The 24,507-nt window shown below is 58.3% G+C and overlaps 1 protein-coding gene across 4 annotated transcripts; it reads right to left on the bottom strand.

Moving 5' to 3' along the window:
- Positions 1-1,140: 1,140 nt before the first annotated feature.
- D2HGDH (D-2-hydroxyglutarate dehydrogenase) lies at positions 1,141-22,657 on the bottom strand. 4 transcript variants are annotated; one of them, XM_044242046.1, is made up of 10 exons: positions 22,620-22,657; positions 21,472-21,839; positions 16,019-16,076; positions 15,246-15,385; positions 14,261-14,454; positions 13,485-13,653; positions 11,320-11,463; positions 8,244-8,386; positions 6,636-6,801; positions 1,141-2,273 (listed from the first exon to the last, which is right to left on the bottom strand). In XM_044242046.1, the coding sequence occupies exons 2-10, from the start codon at positions 21,827-21,829 to the stop codon at positions 2,014-2,016; spliced, it is 1,632 nt and encodes a 543-aa protein (XP_044097981.1). In that variant the 5' UTR covers positions 21,830-21,839; positions 22,620-22,657; the 3' UTR covers positions 1,141-2,013. The 4 variants fall into 4 exon arrangements, with proteins under 4 accessions (XP_044097981.1, XP_044097983.1, XP_044097979.1 ...); XM_044242048.1 differs by lacking the exon at positions 21,472-21,839 and having other exon boundaries at positions 22,620-22,653; XM_044242044.1 differs by lacking the exon at positions 22,620-22,657 and having other exon boundaries at positions 21,472-22,534.
- Positions 22,658-24,507: the final 1,850 nt, after the last annotated feature.

Below are 24,507 nucleotides of genomic sequence, written 5' to 3'. Positions count from 1 at the left end.
GCGGCCCAGCCCCGGCCACATCCCAGGGTGAGGGGTGGGCAGTGTCCTGGCTCCCCCGCGTTCCCTGGGCTGAGACCACTGGGCCTATTCCCGCCATCCCTCAGGCAGCAGCTCAGGTCCCTGGCTGGGGCTTCCTCCTTACCACACCCTGCGCCCCTCCAACCCAGGGCCTGGCAGGCATGGGCCAGGAGCGGTGAGGGCCACTGGCCCCTCTGTTTTGTAACCACTTCTCGTGTTGCAGCAGCTTAGAGGTTTGAAGGTGAAACTCATAAGCTTTTCCTAATCCAGACACAATAACAGCCCTCAACTCCTCCTAGAGCACTGGGAGATAATCCTCGCAGAAGCCCCACCTGCCCAGAACTGGTCCAGGAGGGGCCAGGTTCGGGTCTGAAGACCAGCTTTGGGTAGTCAACATTCCTGACAGCCTGGCTTCCTACCTCTTCACATAATGTCTGGTGTGGCCACGCAGCCGTGAGCTGCAGGATGATGCAGAACTCAATGCAGTTGGATGGATGCCCCACTAGGACTCACAACGGTCCACAGCCACTGGAGAGCTTGTTCTCCGCAGGCATGAAGGCAGGCAGCCAGCACTTCATGGGCCTGTGTGTACCTCATGTGCACATGTGTACTGTATGTGTGCACCACGTCTGCACATGGCCCGTGTGTATGTGTGTGTGTCCACGCAGGTGCATTCCACAGGGCGAGGCCAAGTGGCCCTACTTCACACTCTGACGTTTGGAGGACCAGCTCATCCACTGGGGAGATGGAGGCTCTTCCTGCCACCTGCTGCCTGTGACCCCCAGTCACTGTGCTGCCTTCTCAAAGCCCCACCTCGACTCTAACAGAAAACACCTAAGATCTTAAGCCTTTTAATACCTCACGTTGTTTCCCTTCTCGACAGTAAATTTGCTGAGTCACGACTCTCGCTGACGATGACTATGCTACATCCACGCAACCAACATCAACCGCCTCCCAAGCCCATGAGGTTTTAAGTCAGGGGTGGGGGGGAGGGATGGGACTGAGGAAGGGGTTGGGCTTGGGGGCACGGTGTTGGCGCCCAGTGTCCCACTGCTGAGGGAACAGGCATCTCGCCACAGGCTTCACCAGATTGTTCCAGAAACAGATACAAGGACAGCGTTGTGATCAATTCCCATTTTTTACTGGAAGTTCATGACAGCCAGAAAGAGAAAACGTGTCCAGACCTTCTTCACAGCTCCAGGAGCAGCCCCGGGCCCAGGGCAACAGTGGGGCGGGTGAGGGTGCAGTGTGCGCACCAAGCCTGCCCCGCTGGCACACGCACTCGTGCACATCGGGGCTTCTCACGCTAGCCTCACGGACGTGGAAGCAGAAGCAGAAGTGAAGCCACAGCTCTGGGCACATCACTGCAAACCACCGGGGTTGTCTTGCCAATGGATGGGCCTTCTAGAAAATGGGGGAACGATGCCTTCCAGGGTGGAGACCATCCTGTTACTCTGGCTCATCCATGGGCCTGGTCATCCACAAGGCACTGGCGACCCAGGCTATTGCTCAAAGCTTCGGGACGGAGCCCACACTGTCCCACAGAGCTCGTCGCCTCTGCCAGGGACACATCCTGCCTGAGGCACCCAGGCACAGGACCATCCATGCCCCCTCCCACAGTGGCAGCCCCCAGCACAGTGGAATGTGGCCTGGTCTCCCAAATGGGCAGAAGAGCTCTCCCACCCAGCCCACACAGGACGTGCCACAGGAGGCTCTTACTTAGCCTGCAGAGGGTCGGGCAGTGCCCACATAGGGGCTGAGAGAGCAGACCAGGTGGCTTGGGTGGCTTTCCGCTCTGCCCGCCCAGCAGGGCTGGAAAGAGCCAGGAAGAACCCTGCCTGGGGGCCAGCTCTGGCCCCTCCAGCCTGTGGCTGGGTGCCTCCACCTGCTGCTGCCCCACTCAGCTCATGCCAACCCCGCAGGCCCACAGCCACAGGCAAAACGAGGGTTGGGTCAAGGCCCCTCCTGCCTTTCCTGCGGACCCCGCAGGTCCTGTCAGGCCTGAGCAGGCAGTGTCTTGTAGGGGTTCAGGATGCCCTTGGGGTCCAGGAGTGCCTTGAGCTGCTGCATGAGCCTCAGGGCCTCAGGCGGCTTGCTGTAGCTGAGGACGCCCCTCTTCTTGAAGCCCAGGCCATGCTCGGCGCTGACGCTGCCCCGCTGCCTGGCTGTCCATTCGTACACGTACGGTTCCAGGTCAGCCAGCAGCGAGGGGCTGAAGACCTCCGACGTCACATTGAGGTGCAGGTTACCATCCCCTACAGGCACAGGAATGCTGGGGTCAGGCCGGGCAGGCTGAGACCCCTTCCTGACAGCCCCTAGCCCTGCCCTGCCCTCGTGCCTGCACCACTGGCCACAGGCCTATAGTGACAGAAGGGGCCTGCAGTGACCACGCCACAGCCTCCCCTCTACCCACACGGCCCCCTGAGGCTTCCAGCTCCCAGCGACAGACCACCCGCCCAGCCAGCCTCTGCAGGCAGTCCCACATGCCCTGAGGGGCAGAGAGCCTCATGAGCCAGCAGGAGGAGCTCCTAGAGGCTAGAGCAAAGCCCAGGGCAGCACGGGGCGCAGGCCTGGGGACTCTGATCCAGTGACAGAGAGCCTCGCATGGTAACCTCCCTCTGGGCTTCTCAGAGGTAGGGAACACACAAGGGACCCCCCTCCCACCAGAGTGGTCCCGCTGCTACCCTGCAGGCAGAGGCTCCAAACCCCCCAAGGAGGGGCCTGCACAACCACCAGCCAGCCTGCAGGTTTCCAGCTGTAATTCCCACTACCTCACTGGTCCCACGGACCCTGAGCTGAGAGCGTGAGGACGAGACAGGCTCCAGCTAGGAGACCCTGCCCCTTCTACTTGCACCCCTGCAAAGCAAATCACCTCCAACCCAGGCCTCATGTAATCCCCACAGACGAAGCCCCAAGAGAGACGAGCCCACTCCCAAATTTCCACGCACACAAGAGCAGCCACAATGAGCAAGAACTGGCAACCTGACCACAAAGGCTTCAGATCCCGTAACTTCCAGAAACAGAACCCAAATGTCTCCTGTTTATAGAAGTAAGAGATAAAGCACATAAGACACAGACTGAGCAAGCATCTCAAGTCAACCAACTTCCAGAAAAGAAACTACCAATCACCAAGAGGCCGGAGTCCACAGACAGGTTTCAATGCGTGTTACCCCCCACAGGAAATGAACAGCACGGAAGGAAAATCAAACATGTGATCTGAACATGGTACGAAGTCAGGGCAGGGCCGCGGAGAAGGCAGGCGGAGAGCCACAGGGCTGTAGCCCCGGGAACGCAGCCAGGAAGGCAGGGAAGGATGGGAAGAAATATCTGGGGATAGAAGGGCAGAGCCATCCCTCTCACCACAGCCCCATGGCCCCCAGACGCAAAGGCAAACGCTCACCCAAACAAGTGACCCGGAAGAGCCCCCCAGACAAGGGAAGACAAGAAAACTGGGATCCCTGTGGACAGCAGCACTGCAGATCCATGAGCAGCAGGCCGCCTTGCCCCACATGGGAGGAACAGTCACTGTGCGGATGTTCGAGTTTGAAGAAGCCCTGAGCAATAGGTCAGCAGAATCCATGATGCTCATGACCTCCTGTCCCTGGAGCCAGAGACAAGGCTGAAGCTCAGGCAGAGGCCATGACAACCAGAATGAAGAGGGACACAGGCGTGGCTGAGCCTGGGCCATCGCCGGCTGCATAACATCGGCACCGCCACACAGGGCAGAAAACAGAACCAAACTACACTGTAGGAGGGGCACCCAGGGGGGCTCAGGGCTTCTGAGGCATCTGCCTTCAGATCAGGTCGTGGTCCTGGGGTCCCGGGACCAAGCCCTGTGTCAGGCTCCCTGCTCAGCAGGGAGTCTGCTTCTCCCTCTGCTTTCATGCTCCTTCTCTCAAATAAATAAAAATCTTTCAAAAATAAATAAATAATAAAGACAACAAACGACAAACTGCATGACAGGGAGACCCCACCTCCACGGTGTCTGTGAAAGACACATCTACATCATAGGATGGAAGACAGTGAAGGTAATGGGAACAAACACATGTCAGGGAAACACTAAATGGGAGGAGCCCGTGTGACTGGTCGGAGGCCAGCACAGGCCCAGCATTCAGAAGGGTCTGTGATGAGAGTGCCCGTTCACCCTGGAATGCGAGGACAGGTGCAACCCTTATCCTCCAAGAGGATGTAGCCTCGGGAGAGGGGAGCAGCCTGCTGCTACTGTGCCGACTTCCGCCCTCTCACTGATGCGGGGGGTTGGGGGGGCATGGGTGCACGTGTGGTTTGGACAGGGGGCACGAACAGCTCAGACCAGGGAGCTGCACACGGCTCAGACCAGGGGGGTGCACACGGCTCGGACCAGGTGGCCATGCTGGCCCCACAGGGGCCCCTCCAACCTCACGTGGAACCCGACAAGGCAACACACAGACATTATTTAACAAGAGCCATGGTGGGATGGGCGAGCCTGGTCCTCAGGGAGTCTAACCCCTGCGACCTCCAGCAGAGAGGCTGGAGGCCCTGAGAATTCCCGTGCTTAGAGGTACCGCAAGACGTACCTGACAGGGGAGAAGACTGAGGACACGAAGGACAATGGTAATGACAAGAAACATGAGACAGAATGGAGAGAGCAGCCGACCGGGCGGGACCACAGACCCCATGAGCACGCGACAGACGCAGATGAGGAAAGACATGAGGAACAAACCCTACTGGGACTAAAACAGGGGCCACCCCACTAATGCTGATGTGACACAGGAATGAGAGCGTGACAGACACCTGTGTGTCAACATGTCCAAGACTTCAGAAGAAACGGACACACTCCCAGAAAACAAAATGACTGAAACCGACCCAGGAAGCTCAACCTGCCCTACAACTGGGGAAGAAGCTGGTCTGTGGTCAGCCCCTCACCGCCCAGCACACAAAACCCTCTGCCCCGAATCCTCACCAGAGCTCCTGCCACATGGCCAATGAGGCATCGAGGCCAACCAGTTGGACCCCTCGGGGCCCAAGGGAGAGACCACAGCCATGCCACTGTGGGATGACGCTGGCATCCATCGCGGACACGGGGAAGGGACTTACAGCCCAGGATGTACCAAGGAAACCCGGCACATAACAGAGGCACACGGACCAAACAAGACACAGAGGACCGTGGCCAAGCTAGGCAACCCCCGGACTACGGCCCCACCTGCAGAAGGGGCCTGGCAGGAACGGCCTCACGGACCGCAGGGAAACCAGGCCGGTTGCCCCACTGGACACCAGAGAAGCCCTCAACAGGCCGTGAGTCTCGCCCCACCGGCAGCAAAGGCTGCACTCAGTGCCCCTCGAGGCAGAAGGTGGGCCAGCAATCCCCAGCCCCACATCCACACCCAGCAGCCTCACCACCTCCCCCGGGCCCTGGCTGAGGCACCTGTCCTCCACCCCCGCTCGGGTGTCCACCTCCCAGAGGCCGTGCCAGGCTTCCTCCCTGACACTGGGTTCGCCAGCCCCACATCTCCACCCGCCAATATTCTGCTTGAGATTTCCAAATGGTTTTTACTTTCATGTAGTCCAAGTTAGCAGCAATCTCCCCCTATGGTTTATGCCTCCCGTGTGGTCCTGACGAGATCTCCCCACCTCAAGGTCACACATGCACTCTCCCATCCCCTTCTTAAAATTTTACACGTCGTCCTTCACAGGTGAGAGTCTACTCCACACAACAGCGCTGTCTGCCAGGAGGGAGGGACCTTTCCTGTCCCACAAACAGCAGGTGCCCTGAGCCACTGAATGTCCTCACTGTCCTTGATGCCAGGAACCCTCCCTCCCTACCAACTCTGGGGGTCACCATCTGTCACACACTGAGCATTCCAGACACCTGACTTGCGGAGCCTGCTCACAGGAAAAGTAAGGCACCACCTGTGAAAACCGTTGTGATGGGTGCCTGGGTGGCTCAGTGGGTTAAGCCTCTGCCTTCAGCTCAGGTCATGATCTCAGTGTCCTGGGATCGAGTCCCTCATCGGGCTCTCTGCTTGGCAGGGAGCCTGCTTCCTCCTCCTTTCTCTCTCTGCCTGCCTCTCTGCCGACTTGTGATCTCTCTCTGTCAAATGAATAAATAAAATCTTGAAAAAGAAAACCGTTGTGATGACAAGTTCCCAAAACAAGCATCAGAGATGCCGGGACAGAGTATGCCATGTGCCAAGCTCCTCACCCCATTTCTCCAAATCCTCCCTTAACTGCAGGAGGGGGACCTGAACCTCCCATTACAGACAGACCATGGAGGCTGCAGGCATGGGGCCCTGTCCATCCCGTATGCACGGCTTTCAGACCCCCTTTCCAAGGGCTGCCAAGAATCAAGAGGGATGAGACATTCCTTTCTGAGGAATTAATCACTTTAAATAAAGTAAATAAATAAAGCTTGATTTTTCTGCAAAATAGAATTATCTGAAACTAGTTTTCAAACACTTGCACCTGGCAAGGGGAGTGAGAGGGACTCGTCAGGGATACAGCAGGCTGGGTCTGAGGGCAGGCCACCGTGGTGGCCAGCAAACGGAGGTCCTTTCTAAAATGCCTGAGAACCATGAAGATGATTAGAATTCTCTCAACAACTTGCATCCCCGTCACCACGTGATCCCAGAACAGCTCACCCAAGTGGCCATAGCCCACCACATGCTTGGCCTGTGAGCCAAGGCGGGCACGCAGATCAGACACAAGGTCGTAAAGCCTCTCGGTGGGCAGAGAAAGGTCGTACTTGTACACGTAGCCATCCCGGCTCAGCGCCTCCGAGATCCTCTCCCTCAGGGCCCACAGCGCCTGGGACGGACAGAAAACAAAGTCAGAGGGGAACCGTGAAGGGTGTCTAACAGCAATTAGAATGCTGCCGGCCTCAGATGACCAGGAAGGTCATGACGGAACTTCCCAGGCGACAAAAATATTCTGTGTTGTGACAAGCATGGGGCTCTGACCCAAGAATCCATATAGGACGAGACTCCAGAATGCGGCCATGGTTCACCCCAGGGCACACAGACAGCCCCTCTCCAGGAGGATGGAGGACACTCTGCGTGGCATGGTGGGAGAGGCTCGTCGGGGCTGCTGGCCGGCGAGGGAACGTGAGCGATGGCAGGGTCCGGCAGGGAAGACACTGCAGACAGAGAGGACGGGGCTGCTGGGCCCTGGGCTGCCCGAGACATACGTGGGTGCTGAAGCTTGAGCGGGAAAGTGAGGGCAGCGCGGGGTGGGGCTGAGGGGGCCTAGGGAGTTGGGGGCTCTTCGCATCACTGCCCTTCCACACAAAGCCAGCCATGGCTTACTGGCTTGGCTGGCTGACTGGTCACAGAGGACACTTGAAGTCCTGGTTACGGAGTGGAGGAAATGGTGCTGAATGTGCCATTGCTCGGCTACGGGGCTGGCCTCGTCCTACCCACCACATGTCCCCCCATTCAGGAAACATCTCAGCAAAATTTCTACGTGGTAAGGACTGGTTCCTCCTGCTTTTCCACATGACACAATGCCAGGTCTGCCCCAGAAGAGCAGCAACAGCCCCTTACCTCCACAGACACCAGCCAGCATCTGGCTTCCCCCATTCGCTCACTGGCTTTCAGGGTCACCACTCGGTCCCTCTGTGCCCTCTCCTCGACTGCCACTCCTAACCTGCAACAGCTCCTGCCTGCCACCTTTCTCACACACCTAGACCAGCAACGACCCCGCACAGTCCCCCGCACTGCTGGACCCCAAGCTGGAGTACTACAGGGCCATGCTGCTACCCATAGGCTTCCCTGTCTGACCGTCCATACCTGCCTCACCCACGGGCTCCCACTGCCCGGGCCCTCCCAGGATGGTGACAGCAGCTCCGACCACCACGGGCCCCCCACAATGGTGATGGTGGCTCCCACTGGGTGACTCAGTCAGTTCAGTGTCTGACTCTTGGTTTCAGCTCAGGTCACGATCTCAAGTTGTGAAATCAAGCCTGTGTCACACTTCATGCTTGGTGGGACGTCTGTTTGATACTTTCTCTCCCTCTGCCCCTCCCCCCACTCATGTTCACTCGCTTTCTCAAATAAGTAATTTTTTAAAAAATAATTTAAAATAAAATATCACTGATCACAACAAAGACCCAAAAACACGTTTCCCAAGAGGCAGGATACCTGCTCACATTCAGACAACCCGTGCTCTGAGCCAGACACGAGGCCCAGCACAGATGTCCTGGACCAGCTGAGCATGGGGGATGCGAGGAGGCACAGGCAGCACACACACACCTTGAGTCTGGTCTGGTCAGTGGCCACAGTCCCATCCGTCACCAGGCCGGAGCTCAGCGCCCGCTCCAGAAAGTCACTCAGCTTCTCGGAGTCGTGCCCCGCTCTGGAGCCTGAGGTCTCCACTAGGACATAGAACGGACTTTCTGGAAGGCACAGAAAGCAGGATGAACAGAGGTGGTCAGACAGAGTGAGGACAGGCCTGGGTTGGCCTGTCTGAGCATCTCTGGCGGCCCCTGTACGGCCCATAGAACAGGAAGCCTCTGCCCAGACTTAGTCTCCCGTGGCTTAAAAACCAGTGTTTCATGGGTGCCTGGGGGGTACGTCTGACTCCTGGTTTCAGCTCAGGTCTTGATCTCAGGGTCATCGGACCAAGTCCCGTGTCAGGCTCCGTGCTCTGTGGGGAGTCTTCTTGTTCCTCTCCTCTTGGTCAAGCCCCCGCCCCCGCTTAGCTCTCAGGTACATTCACTCTCTCTCTCAAATAAATTAAAATAATAATATAAATAGGTCCTTCCTGGGGTGCCTGGTTGGCTCAGTCAGAAGAGTATGTGACTTCTGACCTCAGGATTGTGACCTCAACCCCCACACTGGCTATAGAGATTACCAAAAAAATAAACTTAAAAAAAAAACAAATAAAAATAGGTCTTTCACTGGGAAAGAAACCACACTCCCCAGAACACACGAACAGCCCTGAGCCATGTCATGGGCACCTGCACAGGGCTGTGGGCAGGGAGCCCCTCTTACCTTCCTGTGGTGCTGGGCAGGCCACGGGCTACAGGAGAGACCACTGTGCCCACAGGGTGCTGTGATGCCCACGGCGCTCGGCTTAGCACGACATGCAAAAAAGGCATGATTTTGCCCAAGCTGTCTCTTTTTCACAGTTTTTTTAAAAAATGCATTAGGAACTATAAGAGAATTTTAAGCTTGTCTTTTTTTTAAGGCTACTGTGAATTTATTTTTAACTTACTGAAACCAACAAATGAAAACACCAAATGCACAGCTCTTCCCTTTAGTACTATGTTAAAAGTGCCTTCCAGAAAAATACTACAAGCCCATCCTACTATAAGAAGAACAAGTGTTTTCTAGATATTGGCATTTCTCCATGATGAAATGCAAATTCTACTCTTTAATTTATCACATGTCCTAGAAAACACTGGGAGTGTTTTAATTTCTGTGGGCTCCTTTTCCAATTACAAAAGTAAAAACATGCTTATAAAAGGGAGTTTGGAAAACAAAGACAAGTATAAATGAAAAAAAAAAAATTCCCCAGCTTGCCATATGTAGCAACCAGCATGGTCAACAGCACTCCTTCCTGTCTTCCAGTCAGAGAGATCTGCACACTGAAACCTGCCCAGGACAGTGGGCTGGCCTTTCCTTTCTCCTAAACATGACCTTAGGAGCAGCTTTCTCACACACGCATCCAAGGGCCACACAGTGCTCCATCTGCCCAGGGACTCTCCATCCTCCCAGGGACCTTCCATCCACCCAGAGACAAACCGTCATCCAGGGACCCTCTGTCCACCCAGGGATGTTCCATCTGCCCAGGGACTCTCCGTCCGCCCAGGGATGCTGTCTACCCAGGGGCACTCTGTCCACCCAGACACCCTCCATCCGCCCAGACACCCTCCATCCTCCCAGGGACCTTCCATCCACCCAGAGATGCTCTGTCTACCCAGGGACCCTCTGTCCACCCAGGGACCCTCTGCCTGCCCAGAGACCCTCCATCCGTCCAGGAATGCTGTCTACCTAGGGACCTTCCATCTGCCCAGGGACCCTCCATCTGCCCAAAGACCCTCCATCTGCCCAGGGACCTTCTGTCTGCCCAGAAACCCTCCATCCATCCAGGAATGCTGTCTACCCAGGGACCCTCTGTCCGCCCAGGGACCCTCTGTCCGCCCAGAGACCCTCCGTCCATCTAGGAATGCTATCTATCCAGAGACGCTCCTCCCATCCTGGGATACTGTCTACCCAGGGACCTTCCGCACACCCAGGGATACTCCATCCTTCCAGGGACTTCCACCCACCCAGAGACCCTCCATCCACCCAGAGACCTTCTGTCTGCCCAGCGACACTGTCTACCCAGGGAGCTTACATCCACTCAGGGACCCTCTGTCTGCCAGAGACTCTCCATCTGCCCAGGGATACTCTATCCACCCAGAGACCCTCTGTCCACCCAGGGACCCTCCATCTGCCCATGGGTCCCCCACCTTTCCAGTGATTGTATCATATCTTATTTCTTTACTACTGGATGTTCCAGTTGTTTCCTGTTCTATTGTACCAAATGCAACACCTCATTAAAAATTTAGAGCATAAAGATCTTTCTGCCTGACCACATACTAAAGTCCTAACCCAGCCCATCTGACTACAGAGAGGGACTCAATGTTATATTAGGCCATAAGGGTGGGCCCGGATCCCACAGGACCGCCGCTCTCCTATGAGGATGAGGCACCACGGATCTCCTATACACATAAGGCCACCTGAACACACAGCGAGAAGGGCACTATTGGCTGCACCCAACATGGGCCGAGCCACCCCACAATCCTACACTCCAGCCTCCAGAGCCACAAGAAGCAGCCATCCCATGTGGACGCCCTAAGCCTGTGGCTTTCCACCAGCACTTCCCGCACCAAAGCCACCACATTTCAGGAGGCTCTCGGAGGTGAAGACGCTGAGACCCACAGCAGAGAGCTCTCCCCTCTAGGAGCACGATAGCAGGTGGCCCTTGGAACGTAGGGCCAGGGCTCGGTTGGCTAACTGGGAAAGTTCCATGGACCAGTGGCTCCTCTGGTGGAAAAGAAACACTTCTGACCAGCACGTCGAGGACCCTCAGAGACCCTGGGGCTCTGGCACAACTGGCGGCAGCAACTGCACCCACACTGGGGGCCCAGTTCCCATGCGGGTCAGAGAGTCTCACTCGTCCAGGTACGGTGACACTGGAGCCGTGCAGATTCCAGCAACCTTGTCACTGCCTCCCACTCTGTGGACAGTCTGATGGCCTGTCAGGGACCAAAGAGAGCATCCCCTGAGACCTATGGCATGAGGGCCACGGCGGAAGCTGCCCAGCCGCAGGGGTCGGTACCTTGCACGGGGCTGGCAAGGCGCAGGTGGTGCGTGACCAGCCACATGCACTCAGCGTCCATGAACTCGTACGCTGACAGGATCTCACCCAGCAGCTCCTTGCCACTGCTGAAGGTCTGCAGGACTTCAGCAAAGCCTGGACAACCTGCGAAGGCAACAAGACCTCAGGCGCGGGCACCAGAGCCCCAGCCAGACACCCCCAAGTCCCCCTGTGAAGCAGCTGCGCTGAGTGGCCCTGGGTGCTGGCAAGCAGGGTAGCCAAGTGGAGCAGCAGAGCACCATCACAGGGACGCCCATGAGCCAGTGGCATGCGTGTCCCAGGTAGTGACGGTCCAGGAGGAAAGGCCCGTCAGAGGACCCATGGTGTGCAGGAAGTCACAGGAACCAGAGGGGCCTGGGCGCACAGGGGGCCAGAGATAAGGTCGTACTGGGAAAGGGCTTCACTGCTTTTCTCTCACCACAGTGAGCACTTGTGTCTTCAGGAGCCCAGGGAGAATCACTCAACTTACAGAACAAGGAGAAATCTCTGAGGCGCCCGGGCCTGGGGAGCCCGCCATCAGCGGCCAGGAGCAGGTGGGAAGGGCCCAGGATACCGACTCTATGCTGGGGACGGGGTGGAAAAGCTGATGGGAGTGTGTTCATAGAGTGCAAAGCCAGAGGCAGACGTCTCCTGTGCATACCCGGGAGCTCGTGGAGTTCCGCGGCTGGATAGCGGGGCTGGATGTGGGGGCTCAGCCACCTGGGACCACAGCGCGCGGCAACACCGGTAAGCGGAAAAGATGGGAAACAACACAGCAGGAGTGTAAAAGGGTGGAAACTGTGGGAGGGATGAAGAGGACCGACCACAGAGCTTTGTCATGGGTGCATCCGATCATAGCCCTAAAGGGGGAGGAAGATGGCCAGACGCCTCCAACTGACAAGACACCAAGACATGGGGTGAGGAGGCTTGGAAGATCCGAGGTGAGAATGTGTCCTCAGAGGCAAGAGACCCCAAACCACAGATGAGCAAAGACACAGAAAAAATCTTCAAAGTGACCGAAGAACAAAGCGTCAGGACTGGGAGCAGCAGCCATGGAGGACACAAGCACAGGATGCGGGATGACTCTGAGCAGCCTCGTTTGAGAACCAGCGACAGTGTCTCCATGGGCAAGAGCTGGAGAGGTGCGGCCAATGGGCCAGCCGTGAGACCCAGGCTGTGCTTACGGGGAGCACGAGCCCAGTGCAGAACGGCACATCAGGAAGAGGAAATGGCACGTTTGCAAGAAAACAGCAATTCCAGCCACAGAGACAAGGGAGGCCGTGAGACCCGGCACCGTGCCATGGGTACAGACACCGCAGAGCACAGCCAACAGCAGACTAGGGAGTTAAGTTGCCCACAGTGACCTCCAGAAGACCGGATGTCTCCACAGCCTCTTAACTACCGGAGTTTGACAGGCTCTGAGTGGAGGCGAGGCAGAATATGGTTTCAGAGGAGGAGACCCAAGTCCACGCTCGCAGTCTGCTGGAAGCAGAGGACCCGATGGGCAACTGGGGACAGGGCAGGGGACAAAGGGACAGCACGAGGGACAGCATGACAGTGGGGAAAGTAGAGGGACAGCAAGGGGTCATGGTGGGGACAGCAGGAGGACAGTGGGAACAGGGTGGGAGACAGGGTAGAGAACAGATCAGGGACAGGGTAGGGGACAGGGCAGGGGACAGTGAAGGACACAGTGGGGGACAGGGCAGAGGTCTGTGAGGGACAGTGGGGGACAGCATTGGGAACAGTGTGGGGAACAGGGCAGGGACAGTAGGGACAGCAGGGGGATAGCACAAGGACAGTATAGGGGACAGGGCAGGGACAGTGAGGGACAGCAGGGGGATGGAGAGGACGGTGTTCCTACGGCTGTGACTGATTCAGGAATGAACACACCAGAAATGACACTGCTTCACTCAGAATCAAGGAAGGAGATAGAGCGGCAGAGCTGAGCAGAGCCCCAGTTGTGCTAAAGAACAGGGTGTTCTGCCCTGAGATGCGAGAGACCCCCTGCAGACCTCCCATCAGGAGCACAAACCCTCCAGACACAGAAGCCAGGAGACACAGGAACGGCCCCCCTCATGCCAAGGGCCAGGCAGCGGGGCAGGGGGAGGGACAGGGCGCCCAGCGGTGTACCCCGACAGCCGGCCTACCGAGAAAAGCCACGTTCACTGCCCTGGGCTTGGGTGGACACTGGATAGACACAGCTGTGATGACCCCCAGCGTGCCCTCCGACCCGATGAAGAGCTGCTTCAGGTCATAGCCCGTGTTGTCCTTCCGCAGAGAGGTCAGGCAGTCCAGGACAGTGCCGTCGGCCAGCACCTAGCCAAGAAGGGGAGAAGCAAGGGCCTATACGTGGGCCCTCGCAGGCGCCCCTCTCCTCTCAACCCCACGCCCAGGGGTCCCACAGAAAGCAGAGCCAAGCACGAGCCCTCACCCCACCGAGATGGAGGCCCCAGGGTGACCCCAGGCCAGAATGTGCACCAATGGGGCTAAGAGAGGACTTTCATGCCCCCCACACCCACGGAGCTCAGGGCCCAAAGTGGGGAGGCAGTGGCAGAGAATCACATAGCGCGGGGTCCCCGCCCTGCAGACACCTCATCCACCAGGCCCAGGACCTCACCCAGTGCCACCAGGCCCCTGCCCTGCCGCCTACCCCCGTCCCCCCACCCCTCTTGCCACTTGCTGCTCCAACCTTGCCTCACCGCACTGACCCCACCCCAGCCCCACCCAGGCCTTGCCCCACACCACCCCAGAGAGAGTGCCCGAGGGGGCACAGACCCATGGAGTCAAGGCAGGTTAGGCGGGGGCCCACAGACACCTCACACGTTAAGTATGCTCAGCACTGGGAAGAGGCTGAGAGTCCGGCCACTCGGACCTGGGCAGGGGGACACAGAGACAAAGGAAAATGGCCGGCGCCCCAGCTCACCACCTCCAGGCCCAGGACAGTCCCATGAAGTGAGCCGTAGCGCAGAAACCGCAGGCCGCCTGCGTTGGTTGCCACGTTTCCCCCAATGTGGCAGCTGCCCTTCGCCCCCAGGTCCAGGGGCATGACGAAGCCCCTTTCCTCCACGTACCGGCTGAGCTCCTCCAGGACGCAGCCCGCCTGGCATACCAGGGTCCCTGCAAAGAGAACGTGCTGCCATGAGTGTTCTCAGTCCAAGAGGAGCCAGAAGACGCACCGCAGGGGCTCTGCGGGGGTTAGCCATATGGGACAGGGTTCTCCCTCGAGGACAAGGAGCATGTCCCCCAACCTGTCCCCCAGAAGTTACCATTATCTTTTACCAAGAAGAAAAAGAAAAACTGATGGGGAAAAATAAAGAAGGAAATCCCCACGCACACACTCATGGAAGGGAAGGGATGAGCATCGCTATACAGCAGTGGCCCCCACCCGGGGTGGGGAGTCCCACCACCAGGGGACATGGACCTTGGGAGCACTGTTGGCACGGAGCTATGGTGCCCAGGTGCCCCCAGCACAGAGGATGACCCACCCAAAATGCTCTGCTGGAGAGACTGCTGGGGCCGCTGAGCAGAAAGCACCTCGAGACCTCCTTGTACCCCGTCCTTTGTGCCCTGTTTACAAGGGCAAAAAGAGCCATCCTGGTTAGAACATGTCAGAGTTGGAGGAGCTGCAGCAACAGCCCATGCCCTTCAGCACAGACCCACAGCACAAACCACCTGAGTGACCCCTGGACAGCACCCCCAGGGCAGAAAAAGCTGGGCCTTTCCTCCCCAGCCCTGCCGGACGTGCGCCTGCCTGGCTGCTCGCTGGGAGGGGCCATGTTTCCCCAACCTAACTGCACATCTTGTGGGGAAACACTTGACATCAGGTCAGCCACCTGTCCAGATCCACCCCTCCACCTGTGTTAGTACAGTACAGTACCCCTCACCACCCGGCCACAGTGCAGGCTTACCGGACACGCTGTTGAAACTGATGACCTGGTTCATCAGGGTGGTGGACAAGATGATCTCATCAAAGACGGGCACACTGCCCCCCACCATGCCCGTGTTTCCCCCCTGCGGGTTGACGGCCAGGTTCCTCTCATGACAGTACCTGGGGCAAGCACAGGACGGGCATCAGGGCTCCCTGCCCTCCCCCTGCACCACCATCCCTGTGCAACGTGATCCAGGCCAACCCTGGCTGCAAGCCCACCCAACCTGGAGTCCCCCCCTCCTCCAGCCGTGACCTCCATGGGCGGCACCCTTGGTCCCTGCACACGGCGCCGGCGGGTCTGAGGAGGCCCAGGGCCACCCAAAACGGCAGCGAGCCACAAGTCTGCACAGTCCGGATCACAGACAGGTTGGCATTCGTGCCTGAACATCCTGAGAGGCCACGGCTCTCCCTGCACAATGCACTGCACAATGCACTGCACAATGCAGGTGCCAGCAGCACCCCCTGCTGTTCACCAAAAGCATTGCAGCCCCTCCACCCAATGTGTCCCTTCCACCTCCACCAGAAACTGGCCTGGAAGCCTAAGGAGCACAGAAGGACGGGCGCAGATATGGCCAAATGGGGAAGAAACAACATGAAGTACCTAACCCCACCAGGCAGGGAAGAAGCAAGAGGAACAAAACCTCACCAGGGTCTACATCTGGAGGGAAGAGGGCTTGCTTTTGCGTGCCCTCCTTGGTCGTGTGCCCTCCCAGTCGCCCACCACCGCCCGGGGGCCCCCCGCGCACTCCTTACCTGAGGATGCGAGCCACCTCCTGGGAGGTCCGGGGCCTGAGCAGCACCTTGCTACAACCTGCAACACGAGTGACACATTATTCACACAGAAGGCAGCGCTCAGTCTACCCTCCGGAAGCTCCGGAAGAAGGTCCTCCTTCCTCTGCAGGCCACCGGCACAACCAGGGTCAGCACCAAGCCCAGGAACCTCAGGGACAAGGGTGAGGTGTCAGACACGGGCCCCACCTCTCTGGGCGGGGAGGCCACGGCTGGGGCGCCTGCCTGGCTGCTCACTGGGAGGCGCCATGTTTCCCCCACCTAACTGCACGTCTTGTGGGGAGACACTTGACATCGGGCCAGCGACCTGTCCAGATCCACCCCTCCACCTGTGTTAGTACCTGACTTCCCACCGTGGGGTGGGGCTACCCATCCCCCTCCCATATGTGTCTCATCTATTCGGGGCACACTCATGGCTCCTTCTACGCATCAGGTGGAGGCTCTAAGCTGTGATGACTGACGGGATGCCAGGGGGTGGCCAGCAGGAACCCCTGGATGCCGGCACTTCGGGGTTCCTGACCATGGGCTCCCTGAGACAAGCAGGCTCTCTCTGGCCCTCTGACTTCATTCCAAGTGGACAAGCAGGTGAGGAGGCTCCCGGGAGGCGGGAGGCACAGGACACCACCCCCCCCCACCACCGTGTCAGTGACCTCTCACGCAGCTTTGAGATCTGGCTGCAGTTCTTAGCTTACATGCTTTTTAGCAAAGTTTAAGTTACTAATATTTACAACCCTTGTATTAAATATAATTTAATCATACATTTACATGTTAATTTTTAATAACAGCTGTGCTTCACAACTAGCTTGATACAAAAATCTAACAATTTTTTTTTTTTTTTTTTTTACAGAGAGAGAGATCACAAGTAGGCAGAGAGTCAGGCAGAGAGAGAATGGGAAGCAGGCTCTCTGCTGAGCAGAGAGCCCGATGCAGGGCTCCATCCCAGAACACTGGGATCATGACCTGAGCCGAAGGCTGTGGCTTAATCCACTGAGCCACCCAGGCGCCCCAAAAATCTAACAATTTTTAAGTAACTGGCTCTCCCTGCACGTCCCTGCCCCTGAGCCTCCAGGACTTAGCAGTCTACTGTCCACCTTAGGACACTGGCCAAAGGGAGGCAGCCATCAGCATGCTGATGGCTGATGACGGCACTGGCTTCTGGAACATGCTGGGGGGAGTAGGAAAGGACTTTGCAGACGGGCTGCCCCAGGGTTCACTAACATTCATCTATGCCCTGGTCTTCTCTCTCATGTGCTCAGAGTCTCTTCAGTCGAGGGACGGACTCAAAGGAACAGAAGGGAAAACAGAAGCAGGAAAGGCTTCAGTGCAGAAGGAGCAGAGCCAGCTCTGGAGGGGACAGGCAGGGAGAAGCTAAGGCCGCAAGCCTCTCTGGCCCGCGACTCTCATCCCTCCACTCGAGAAAGGCCGACTGAGTGCCAGTTCCTGCTCTCAGCAGCACAGTCCCCATGTTGCCCACCACCTGCTTCTCTGCCCTCCTGGATTCCCAGCAGCCCTCCAAGGCCTTCACTCACTTGGGACACCCAGGGCGTGGGGTACAGAAGGACCCTCCTGGGACATGGCCTGTCACCTGTCACAGCATGCCTACTCCCGGCTGGCGGGCTCCCTGACTTCCTCCCAGGGACCAGAGCACACTGCCACGTCAAGGATGGCAAACCCCACACTCAGGCCAAGCCCAGCCTGGGCTACGCCTGCACATGGAGCCCTGCGGGAACAGCCCAATGCCCATTTGTTTGGTGTGGCTGCTTTCAGATGACAGACTGTGGCAGACACCGACTCGACCTCGGCAAGACGCTGCTGACCCTGACGGCTGAAACATTCGCCTCCAACTCTTCTCTCCCAGCGGCTCACCCCTGGGGCCCGACACTCCACCCCTGGGAACCTGGGTTGAGGGTCTTGCTCCACAGGCTCCAGGAACAACTTCCTGGCTTGCTTCCTCCCACCCCAAGGCAGCAGTCCCCGGGCCCTCCCTGTCCCACACACTAGGGGACAGGCAGCAGTCTCTCTTGCACCACACCACACCCCCCCACAGACCATAGCTCTCACTGCCTCCCCCGTCCTCATGTTAGCAGTGCCCCCACCTGCTTCTACATGGGCCCCCACTGCCACTCCTCCCAAGACTGCGGCCCCAGGAGGGCCTGGGTCCCTCCACGCCCAGCTCCTGGACAACTTCATGGCAATCCTGTTTCTCACCAAGCTACCAGTTCTTCCCTCTCAACCAGATCATTCCCATCCACCTATTAATCTGCTGTGACAGCAGTCTTGTCTGAAACCAGCCCCGAAAAGGCAAAAACATCTTCTCTTGAACCCATCCCAACCCCCGCCCCAGCCCCTCTGTCCCCCTAAGCCTCCATCAGATGGGGGCCTCCCAAGCCCCCATGAACAGCTCCAGCCGGAGGCATGTCCCTTCCACACTACAGACAACCTCCAGCCATGGGCCCTGGTACAGCAGCTGCTCCTGACCAGGCAACCCCTGGCGACCCCTGGCTTCCCTTTCTTCACACATGTACCAGGTCCTCCTCAGCCCCTGCCCAAGCTGCTCAGTCCTCTTGGTTGGCTGGTGCCTGCTCGCCCCCATGGACCACAGCAGCCACTGGCCTCCTTAGGCATTGGAGCTGCATGGACCCAGCCCTGGGCTAGCTGGCTTCACAGTCCAATGGGCCCCTTTGCGTGTCCAACTGGACTTGTCCAGATCCAGATTTCCAGTTTCCCCACAGACCTGGTGCTCCTGCCATTTTCCTCAGCAAGTGGAAGGCTACCTCTGCAGCTGCTCAGGCCATGGGTCCCTGCATCCTGGCTTCTCTCACACCCTACACACCCATCAGCACATCCCAGACTCTTCTGTGCACACACACAGAGCTGACACCATTTCACCTGACCACCCATCGAAGTCTCAGCTCTCCTCCGAGCTTCCATGCCCAGGGAGTGAAAGCTTCTCCTCGACATGGCAGCCATACCAGGCTGTGGGCCTCTCTCCTCCTGGCCTCCTAGTAGCTCCCCATCAGTTAGTGGGACTCACCTGGCCCTCGAGGTATCGATGACCCAGCCCCCTCGCTCTCTGACCTCCCCATCCTCCGTCCACTCCAGCCACACATAGGTCTACAGCTCCCCAAACATGCCAAGCATAGACTTGCTCAGAGGCTTTGCACTGGCTATTCCTGTCCCAGAACACCCTTCCAGATGGCTTCCCCAGGTTCCAAGGAAACAGTGTGTGCTGGGGGACTCTCCTGGGCAGGCATGCCCACTTGGCAGGCAGCCCACCGTTCATGCCACCACCCCTCTGGTGAGCCTCCTGTCCATCCTGTCCCCAGCCCTGCACTGTGTGCAGACACACAGTGAGATGCTCACTGAAGTTTATGGGGTCCACCCATGAGCAAAGTGATCTAATTTTTGGACAGTTTCCATTTCAAGTAAAATCCATTTTTAAGAAAATTATAAAATCTTAATCGGCTTTTACTAGCTGCATTTTCTATAGAACTCTAAGACTAAAACGTAAAATGATCATAAGTTTAGACATGATTTCTCCCCCAAAAACAGCTACATAAAGGGGTTATTTCGACAAAAATTGAACAAACAACTTCAACAGACACCCGCTGGGCAGGTGTTGTACACCAAGTCCTGCGGATTCAGAGATGCATACACCCCAGTGCCACGCTCCTGAGCTCATGTGTCAGCAGCCAGGGGGCAGGGGTCCTCCACAGGAGCACACAGACACAGACGGAGCCACATGAGGCTTCCAAGAGCCCCCAGCACACAGCTAAGCCCTGTCCAGGAAGGTGGGGCAGACAGGCCCCATCCTAGTTACAGTGTGCACTCTGGAAGTCCCAGGAGGAAGACATCCCGAGTCTTGAGTACCCAGCTCCCTGGGCTCTTACCTCTGAGGTGGGAGCCCCATCCCCAGTTTGTGGGGTTTGGCGCTCAGGCCCAAACCTGGCGCCGGGGCCCGGCCTGGTTGAGCCCAGGTTGGACAGCACCCTCTCCTGCCTCTGGGAGCACGCCTGTGAACCTGCAGGCCCTGTGTGGGCAGTGGGCTCCCAGCAGGCACCATCCCCCAGCCCCGGGGGGTCTGACTTAGCAGGCAGGGTGGGACTGGAAGCCCTTCCACTCTGGGCATTTGGCCCACAAGGAACAGTCCAAGGAGGGTGCCTGGGTGGTTCCGCTGGCTAAACGTCTGCCTGGGATAGAGCCCTGTGTCAGACTCCCTGCTCAGCGGGGAGCCTATGTCTTCCTCTCCTCCCTGCTTTTGCTCTCTCCCCTGCTGTCTGCCACTATCTCTGTTTCTCTCAAATAAATAAATAACAGTCTTTAAAAAATTAGAAGTCTGAGGACTTCCAAAGTATCTGACCCGAATCTCTCCCTGTAAGTACAGCATGTCCCACAACCCACCTCCACGTGCTACAGACTCTGCACCACAGATCAGTTCGCAAGCTGGTTCAGACCTGCTCTCGGGAGTTCTTCAAGCCCACGCACAGCCCTTGCCATGGTGAGTCGCGGCCCCACTGGACACCCCCCCCCACACACACACACACAAAATACTCTGTCAAGTCCCACGGGCACCGGATCCAGCCCTACCTGGCTGCTGGCGTGTCCTGGCATTACATGTGTAATTCGTGACTCTGTTGTAAGCAAGTTGTCTTCTGGATCTCTTTAATATTCTATAAGAACATCGTATTGGTGTTTTGTGTTTTGTAACTGAAAAGGCAGCTTACATTATATCTGAAAATGTTGCAGAACAGAACACAGAGTGACAGGATCTTTCCTGTGGGAAGGTGTGCACTGGGTCTGGAAGGCTGAGAACTCCCAAGCTGGCACAGGCGTGTGCTGCTGCAGACACATGTGCTGGGAGGAGCAGGGCTCAGGCGGCCCAACCAGCCCCTGCTTCTTGCCTGAAGGAGCGGCCGCAGAAGACGGGGCCTCCCAAAGTGTGTCCCCGTCACATCCCTCAGAACCTGTGCACGTGCCCTGATTTACATAAAGGGTCATGACATATGTGATCAAGTTAAGGGTCCTGAGAGAAGGTCCTAGATTTAGGTGATGCCAGGTGTCCTTAAAGGGACACAGACACCTGCAGCCCCCAGGAAGGAGCCCCCAGAGCCTCTAGCGGGAGCAGGTCCAGCCTCCAGAGCTGGGAGCAGGCGAGCCTCCATCTAGCTTGTGCTGGCTGTCACAGAGGCCCTGGGAGTTCACGTGCATCTCTCAGAGCAGCCGGCCACCTTGTCTTTTACTCTGCAGACATCACGGAGCACCAATAAACCTCCAGGAATGTTGTTTTCACAACAGTTTGAAACTACAACACACCCTTTCCTCAACACGAGAGAGTGTGTGTGCCAGGCACGCCCCTCCAACCCAGCGTGGTCACAGCCCCTCCCTGGAGCATGTGCTGTGTCCAGACCCTCACTCACCTCGGACCGTCCTCAGCCAGTCCACATTGGAAGCCTCCAGCACCTCTGGGTCTGTGACGACCCCGCCTGGGAGGATGCGTTCAAAGGCTGCCAGGTCTTCCGCAGACACCACCGAGAAGGGCAGTCGTGTCACGGGGTAGCGCTGCTGGGTCAGTACCACCTCCGGCGCATCAGGGGGTGTGGAGGAGCTGCTCCTGCGGACCAGGGGGCTGGCGCCCAGGGCCCCCCCAGAGCTGAGCAGGCTGGGCATTCTGGACACCCCTGCCCATGTCCTGTGTTGCACAGAAGCTCCCCAAGCGCACACCGCCTGCCACCGGGAGAGCCACACCAGCTGCCTGGGCACCACATGGGGCCCCATCGCTCCTGCCCTAAAAAGCAAGCGGTAGGACCTGCAGATCCAGAAACCACAACCCAAGCCCAGCTGCAGTCCAGGAACTGAGGCAGTCTTCCAGGGTGAGACCATGAGTTTCCAGCCTCTGGAGAGACCAGGCAGAGGGCATGGGGGCCGAGGCGCTGGGCAGGCTGCCTTTGAGCCTGACCCGGCTCGGCTTCCCTGTAAGGCCCTTCTTGGCACAGGACAGTGCCTGGGAGCTGGTCGAGTCAGAGTCGAACACTTGGAGCAACAGAGCTCCCTCTTAACCCTCCAGCTTCAGGACGAAACCAGAGTCTAGGCACTAAACGGACGAACGCCCTGAATTATGCAATGCAGAATGGCTAAAACGGTAAATGCTGTGTTTTGGGTACACGCCGGCACAAATCTGGACAGTGCAGGAGTTAACAACAAGCACGGGAAGGGAGGCTTCCGGGCTGCACACCCCGCTTCAGACACCAGCCAACGGCGCTGCCCCCCAGCCCGGCTGAGAGCACAGAGGGCAGGGCACAGGGGCGCGCCCCTCCGCGGGCTCCCCGGGCAGCCGAGCCGGGTCTGGGGTTCGCGCACATCCTGTGCGTCCGGGGACGCGGCCGTCGGGGCAGCCCACGGGCCGAGGGCCGGACGCGGGGCCACTTACTCCGGGGAGAGGATGCAGCCCCGCGGACTCGCACTTAAGGACGCCCCCGCCGCCCCGACCCGCGGTCCCCCCACCGCCTCAAACCGCGTCCCTGACCCCTTGACCCGAAGGCCCCGGCGGACGCGCGCGCACACTCACGTCCGCACCCCCGACCCGCCGCCGCAAGCGCCGTACGGCCCGAGCCGGGACCGACTGCGCCTGCGCACTGGCGCCCTCCGGCCCCCCCGCTCTGGGCCCCGCCCTCCCCGGGATCTGGCGACCTCCAGGCCCCGCCCCCAACCATGCGGGCTGCAGGTGCACCGGGGCGGGCCGGAACTTCGGCCTGCTACACACCGCGGGACAGCCGGCCTGGACCGGTGTCCGGCACTGCCCAGCAGGGGTCCCCGCACACTCTCCCAGCCCTTCCCCAGGGCCGGCTCTACCGTAGTCCACATAACCATCCCGCTCCTTGCCCTGCTGCGGGGCTCCCCCCAGGGAACTCTGTCCCCCCGCCAGAAGTCTCTGACTCCCTCAGGGATCTCTGCCCCCTCAAGGGCACTCGGCCCCACCAGGGGTCTCTGGCTACCCCCAGCAGGTCGGGTGTGCATCACAGGCAGAAGCCACAAGGCTCAGAACGCTGCTTGTGCCACACAACCTGAGCCTTTTCCTGAACAAAGGCTCAAGTGAGAAGAGGTCAGAAGGGCCGTGCCAGAGCTGGGTGGCCCGGACACCGCCCCCACGTGGGAAGCAAAGGCAGCCTGGCAGGAATGCTGCCTCTTACAGCCCCACCCTGGGCTCTGGCAGGCCCTCTGACCTCTGGCCTTTGGGGCTGTGAGGCCTGGGCACCTGAAGAAGACAAAGGCAGGGGTGACTGATGGATGTCCCAGTGACATCAGCCCTGTAGCACTGTGCCACCTCCTGGCCTCATCACATTCCCTTCAGGGGTGCAAGCTGCCGCTGGGTCCCAGCTCCCCGGGGCACCTCCTCCCTGAGCTCTGCAACACCTGCCCCCCCACCTTACCTACAGCAGGGCAGCCAGCCCTCCAGGGCTCCAAGTCCTAATCCGTGCTCCTGCTACAGGCTGCTCCCTCCATCAACTCCAGAACCAGCCTGCTCCTACAATCCCTCACCTTGGTGCTCCCCTTCTGCCTCTTCTCCCAACACCCCACATTGAACTGCTGCCACAGTGAACCTGGTTCAGGAGTGGGGCTCATCTCCCACCCTCTGGCTCCCTGCCGTCCTCCCAGGGCATCTCCTGCACTAGCTGGACTCATCCAGTTACCTGGTTACAGATGCTGACAGTGGAGCTGACAGGATGCTCTGGGGATGTTAAAATAACGAAGACATCTGGTCCACAGGACGGAGGCCAGCCTGTGGAGGTGCCCTGTTGGCTTCGCCACACAGGACAAATGGCTCCTCATGGTATTGCAAATTGGCCGAGAGAACGAGCACAGGCCAGATCCGTGACAGCATGCCATGTGCCAACTCTGGCAGTGATGCCAGATGGGGACAGCAGCTGCAGCTGGACGCATCACCTGTGTCCCCAGAAAACTACATTCCTTATAACTCACCCACCTCCTGTCTACCTGTGTTAAGTATGTCATACGTCACCACTAAGTCTTCCCACTAGGGATGCATTTTGCCTTTGGAGGACTGTCCTGGCAAGGAAAGGACATTCCAAAGACTTCCACCTGGCTTCCCTATGGTAATGGCCCTTGCTCCACAGGTCAATGTGAACCCATGTGGGATTCTGCCTGTTTTCAGGTCTCTTTCAATGGCACATTCCAACTGTGGGAAGACAAGCACAGAGTCTGTGGACACACTCAGACAAATGTCACCTGTCACTTGATAATGGTAGGCCCTCCTGGATTAGTCGACCAGGGGCGTTGTGGACCTCTGGGACTTACTAACCACTCAGAGCCAGTGAATATTACCACACCCACCCCACTGGTGTTCCCTTTTTCTAGGCAGTCACCCCAACAAATGGCTGCAGGGACCATTGAAGTGCCCAGAGGGAATGCGTGCTTGTGGAGGCATTCCAGGCCCT

Source organism: Neovison vison, chromosome 3 (genome assembly GCF_020171115.1).
Source record: "Neovison vison isolate M4711 chromosome 3, ASM_NN_V1, whole genome shotgun sequence".
NCBI lineage: Eukaryota > Metazoa > Chordata > Mammalia > Carnivora > Mustelidae > Neogale > Neogale vison.
The sequence above is the reverse complement of the archived record's forward strand: the minus strand, read 5'-3'. Positions and strand labels throughout refer to the sequence as shown.